Source organism: Sapajus apella, unplaced genomic scaffold, assembly GCF_009761245.1.
Source record: "Sapajus apella isolate SASKATOON/1434 unplaced genomic scaffold, GSC_monkey_1.0 scaffold16, whole genome shotgun sequence".
Lineage (NCBI taxonomy): Eukaryota > Metazoa > Chordata > Mammalia > Primates > Cebidae > Sapajus > Sapajus apella.
Window position 1 is genome coordinate 17289322 of NW_022436956.1, and position 6034 is coordinate 17295355.

Below are 6034 nucleotides of genomic sequence, written 5' to 3' on the forward strand. Positions count from 1 at the left end.
TCATTTGATTTTCATTTCTTTGTCAAGAGTTTCATAAAAATAAACAGTTCAGGAAAAAAAGCAACTGCCAGACAATGTGCCCAGAGACCACGTGCCCTGATTTGGGATTTGGACACCTGGTCCTTGGGGATGAAGGTTCCCACTGTCCTGCCATAGGTGGGGCTCTGTCCCTGGCCTGGAACGTCCCCTATGGGGATAGGGTCATCTCTCAGAGGGCTCAGGAGCATCTGTTTCAGGAACTGAAGTCAACAGGACCGAGACCATCCTCATGGGGCTCTGCCCTTTCTCTCAGAGCCCGTCTGAAGAAGCAGCTTAGAACACTCCCTGCTTCTGTGGGAGCAGTTTCAGGAGTAAAGGCAGCTTCATGTTCCCGTATTCAGGTATTCAGTGTTCAGTATTCGCTGAGTAACCGGGATGGCCTCGATGAGGGGCGGAGGAACAGGTCTGGCAAGTTCTGTGTTGTTTATACTGGGAATTACTTCACACATCCCAACTGGCTTCCCCGCCCCATTTGGTAGGGGCTGGCCCTCAGCCCTCCAACCCCTTTACCCCACATGCCTGGGAAGCCGGGGGCCAACATGGATCTTCTCTTGGACATCAGCTAAGCCTGGAAGACTCTTCCCTCGGAGACCATGGAGAGGGACAGCCACGGGGTGAGTGTGACTTCATGTCTCCCAGCACGGAGCAAGCAGGACTGGGACTGAGAGACAGGTGGGACCACTGCCTCTGTGCTTCAGATTTGGGGGAAACTGTTGTGCCTTTACTAGTGTGAAGCTATTTAGGATCAAGATCTCTTGGTCTCCTTTTAACAAGGTTCTAAAAGGAGCTCCTGGGAGGAGAAGCTGCTGAGATTTGGGTTCTGGCTGGGGAGCACCCCAGGGCTGTGTGGCTGAGTTCACGGGGTCCTACTCTGTGGCTTGTGAGCACTCCTACCAAGCATCTATGCTGTTACAGCATCAGCTTGGCTGGTTGGGAATCCAGGCTAATCTACTTTAATCTCATTTTTGCCAGTTGTAAAATCAAAAGCATTCTAACTGGAATTCAGGGTCACTTTGTCTAAACCCCTTACTGTACTCCAAACCTTCCCAGAAAACTGACTTTCTGGGTGCATTTAAGGTTTCCAAGGGGATGTTTCAATTTCCTTTTGTCACTTTCATGCTTGGGAAGGGCTTCCTGATGTTTAAGCACAAGTCCAGCTACCCCTCAAGTTCCTTTCCTCAGCTGCCCTTGGGGGTGGGAGAGAGCAGCTAGCTTGACCACTGTGGGAATGCCAGTCATACACGCGTGAAGGCTTCCAAAGATTTTGTTCTTCTGTGCCTCCACTTTCTTTTCTTTCAGGAAATCCCTTTTGTGCTCTCATTTCTCCTTTAGGTCTTGTTTTATGCCCCTCTCCAAATTCTTTGTGCCTTACGTAGAGCCTGGGACTCTGGGAAGAATGGGCTAGCACCGGGTTTGGGAAAGATCAGCTCATCCTATGTTCTGGCTTATAGTTGGCGTGTGGTCTAGTCTGAACACCCGATGTGTTTCTGCAAATTTTCCCACCATTTTTCCGACTATTCTTCCAGCCCTCTCTTGGCTTTTCTTTCCCAGGCTACCTCCCTTACCCTCTGTTCTGGGCTCCTTGGTTCACATTTCTACCTCACCAAAGTCACTTGGCTGTAGGCCTTGGGGGGTTATCAGAGCCTCTCACTGTTGAACAGTAAGGGTGGTACACAGGGGCATGCAGAAGGTGAACTTCCCATCCTCCTTGGCAATTTGCTGGGAGTCTAAACTAGATGGCCCCTAAACCCAAGAGTAAGAAGGGCTGAGCTATCCGAAGGGTGGCTATGCTCACATTGGAGATGGATAGTAGGGTCCGTCCCTGAGACAGGATGATGGGGCGATATCTTCCCAGGAAGCTCATCTCTTCAGAGTTAGGGACCAACATGAAGGTTGCTGGAGGGGGACAGGACAGAGAATAGACTTCCCTGGGGAATCCCCAATTAATATATGAAGTAAGTGTCAAATATTATGACAGGTGCCATGTTCATTCTGAAAAAAGATTGTCCAAACTTATCTTGGAATGGAAGAATAGAGCCACTACATCCTTATTTAAGATTCTTAACTTTACCCCACTATTTAAGATGGAAGCCCCAAGTGAGTGAGCCTATAGCTGGGGCTCATAATCTCATCTGCAGCAGATTTCTTAAGACTGATTAACTAGGGCTGGGTGCAGTGGCTCACGCCTGTAATCCTAGCACTTTGAGGCTGAGGCAAGCTGAGGTCGGGAGTTCAAGACCAGCCTGACCAACATGGAGAAACCCCGTCTCTACTAACAATACAAAATTAGCCAGGCGTGGTGGCACATGCCTGTAATCTCAGCTACTTGGGAGGCTGAGACGGGAGAATTGCTTGAACCCGAGAGTCAGAGGTTGCGGTGAGCTGAGATCACATCATTGCACTCCAGCCTGGGCAACGAGTGAGACTCCATCTCAAAAAAAAAAAAAAAAATTGATTAAATAGGAGTGGGCTGGGAGAAGCTGGTCACCTGAGCTTGTGCCTTTCCCCTGAGGGCTTTATTGCAGAGAGATGCATTGTGATTTCTGTCCCTCAACTCCAAAATGTCATGAGGAAGATGGTGGCCAGTGGGCTGGAGCCTGATGGCACTCCTCTGGCAGCTGCTGGATCTTCAGAAGGATCTTGGGAAAGAGGCGGAGAAGGAGCTCAGCTTCTCATATTCAAAGAAAGTTTTGTATTGTGTTGGAAAGAGAACTGACCACATTCCCCATCAGCTTTGGGCAAGCCACTTTGTCTTTTTGTACCTTAGTTACTTCATCTGTAAAATGGAATAATAATACTACCATCAAAAGAAAAATGTTGGACAAACTAAATTTAACAGAGTTTAACTGAGCAAAGAATGATTCTCAAATGGAGCAGTCCACTGAAGGAGAATAGATTCAGTGAGATTCCCACACAGCTGCGTGGTTGGAAAGGATTTATGGACAGAAAAAGGCAAGTATGGAAAATGGAAGTGAGATACAGAAACAGCCTTATTTGAACACAGTTTGAATAGTCGGTTGCCTTTGATTGGGCAAAACTTTGCGATTATCAACAAGAGTAGGTTACAGTCTGTTTACACATCCAGTTGAGTTATAAATTACTATGTACAGAGAAACCTGTTGATCCGAACTTAAAATATGTAAGGAGGCAGATTTAGGCTAAACTTACTTTAATAATACCTACCTCAAGGAATCTCAAAATAGTGTCTTTCCCATAGTAAGGCTCATTTAGAATAGCATCTGGCAGAGATAGAGAGAGAGAGAGAGAGAGAGAGTCACAGAATGTCGAGATTTATCATCACAGATTTATCATCTGTGTAGAATTTGGTGCTGGCTCCTATAAATTTTGACAAATATCTTCTTCCCCCGTGCCTCAGCTTCCTACCTACCAAAGAAGAGGGTTGGACAGATCCCCCCCCAACCCCCCCATTCCCCTCCCCCACCCCCGCCGCTGCCCCGAGGCTCCTTTCTGGTTCCCTGATAGTCTGGAATGACATAGAACGGGATGACAGGTGCACCACACCAGATATGTCCATTTGTTCTTGACAGTGCATATTTTATGCTTTTTCAAAGTGGGTCACATTTTTAATTCTTAGACAAGTGTGATGTTTATTAAAGAAAGACTGAAGTAGACCCATTGATGAGGCAATATTCCTTTGTGGAGTGGATTTTCTTATATTGGGCCTTCTTCAAGTGGAACAGGTTCCAAATCAGCCCAAGGCCACAGGTGCTAGGGACTGGTGAGAATCACCTGGGAGCCCAGTGCTGGTCCAGGATAAGGCACCCTTTCCAGAGGGGGCTGGGCAGTTCCCGAGATAGCTCCCTCGCAGGCTCAAGTCACTCTGCGGTCTCCCAGCCCAGGCACCCCAAGGACTCTGGTGCCTGCCCTTTGCCCCTGCAGGTGTGCGGCCCTCGCCTTGTCCTCTATTTCACGTTGTCATGGGTGCAGAGCAGACCTCCCTTGGCACAGCCACCCTGCCTTCCCCTGCATTGTCCCCTGAGCCTTGGCAAATGTGAGTGTAAGCGTGTGGGAGTGTGTGTCCTAGGCCCTGGGCTGAGGAGCTCGGTGGAAAGGACAACTGATGTAACAATGGCCACTTAGCTTAAGTGTCTTGTTTTGGCAAAACAGCTTCCTCTTAGTATAGCAACGACGAGGGTGGATGTGCCTGGCCAAGTGGGCAGGGCACTGGTGGCGCAGGCACAGGGGAAGCCACCACAGGGAACTCCGGCCTTAGCAGTGAAATGGAGGCCTTGACATCACCACATGGTGGCTGGTTCCTCTAGCAGGGAAGCAACACCCAAGGCTTTAGAGGGGCCCGCATTATGTACCAGCACTGAGCGTGCCCCTACCCTAGGACTGGCAGCAAGAGAAGGCACAGACAGGGAAAAACTGAGGCAGCAAGTTTCTGGGCAATCAAATATTATTTGTTTGGCGATAGTGGGCACTCCATGTTCTTTACAGCATTTGACGAATGAATGTATGAATGAACGAATGAACAAGAAGGTGTCTTGATCCTGGTCTAACAGGGCTCCCCCAGACTTTTTCATGTGCACAGGAGGCATCATCAACTAGAAGGGATGTCAACACTTACCCTGGCCAGTAACTTTCAAGTTCTTTGTAGCAGCTGCCGCTTTTGTTCAAATGAACGTTACGTGGAGTCCACTGTATGAAACTGGAAGGTCAATCTTCTCTGTTGATGTGGGGTGAGGGCTCAGAGCCCACCACAGTCCCCAACAGCTGGTCTCCAAGCTACCTCCATGGAAACCAAAATGCTCTGTGGAACCCCATTTGAAAATTGCTGAAATTGCCCAACACCCTTATTTCATAGATGAGGGAGCTGAGACCCAGAGGGGGATGTGGCAGACCCCAAGGTTGCAGGGCTGGCTAGGAGCAGAAGTAAGGTTCCCCGTGCCTCCCACCCCCAGGACAAGGCTGGCCCTGTGGCTCTGGCTCCTTCTGGAGCTCTGTCTGCCTCAAGGGCTGACCTGAGTCCCTAAGGGGTGGACTTCGTGTGTGCTGGGGATGCTGGTGGTGGTGGGTGAGGAGGGGGTGGGGAAGATGCCTGTGTTCTGAGGGAAGCCTGTATTTGGGAGTTTCTTTGGGTCCAGGGAGGGGGATGGTAGGAAAGGCCCTGGGTACCTGGAGGTACAGTGAAGCCTGGGTCTAGCAGTGAGGAAGGGAAAAAAGTCACCCAGTCCTGCCTAGACCTCTCTGGGAAGGGGTCAGGCCTTCCCTGCCACAGCCCAAGGCCTCCCAGGTTCCCAACAGGCGAGGAGGATTTTTAGGCTCTGTCAGAGGGAGCTCCTGATCTTTCTTAGTGCCCCAGTGCTTCCAGAAGGGCTTATGGAGGGGGGTTTCTTCCTGTCTAGCCGAGAGTGCTGGGTTGTTGGCCCATGGTCTCCCTGTGCCCGCCCTATGATGCCCACTGTCACTGGGAAAGAGACACTGCCATGGGGGCCTCTGTCTGGGAAGGGACATCCTTGCTCATGGGGGCTAGGAAGGGACAGATGGGGGAGAGCAGAGTGTTGTGCAACAGCCCAAGGATGGGAGCCAGAAGATCTGGGTTCTAGAATTGGCACTGTCGCCAGCTGGCTGTGTGACCATGAGCAAGTCACACAGCGTTTCTGGGCCTTCATTCCCTCATCAATAGTATAAAGGGTTTGGGTAGGTTTTCTTTTCTTTATTTTTCTTTGAGATGGGTCTTGCTATGTTGCCTAGGTTGGACTTAAGCTCCTGGCCTCAAGCCATTCTCCCACCTCAGCCTCCCAAGTAGCTGGGACTACAGGAGACCTTCCAGTTCTGCCAGCTGTGATATATCCAGCCCCGGGCGGTAGCTTTACAAACGGATGGCCCAGGGGCAGTTGGCTTAAACTGGACTTAAAGGGACCCTAATGCCCTTGCCCACAGGCCATGAAGATGTGTCATCACGTCATTACCGCTGCTGCTGCCTGATGGAAGTTCTTCAGGACTAGCGGGAGAGCTTTTTTTTTTTTTT

At 50.0% G+C, this 6034-nt stretch overlaps 1 protein-coding gene across 4 annotated transcripts in view; it reads left to right on the forward strand.

The window, feature by feature from the left end:
- The first annotated feature begins 290 nt into the window (after positions 1 to 290).
- The window catches only part of TMPRSS13 (transmembrane serine protease 13), a 29472-nt gene continuing 23728 nt past the window's right edge, over positions 291 to 6034 (forward strand). Inside the window, exon 1 of one of the 4 annotated variants that reach the window (XM_032285368.1) lies at positions 291 to 653. In XM_032285368.1, coding sequence (XP_032141259.1) covers positions 415 to 653 — 239 coding nt within the window. In that variant the 5' untranslated portion in view covers positions 291 to 414. The remainder of the gene's footprint in view (positions 654 to 6034) is intronic. The other 3 variants (XM_032285369.1, XM_032285370.1, XM_032285371.1) reach the window with 3 other exon arrangements.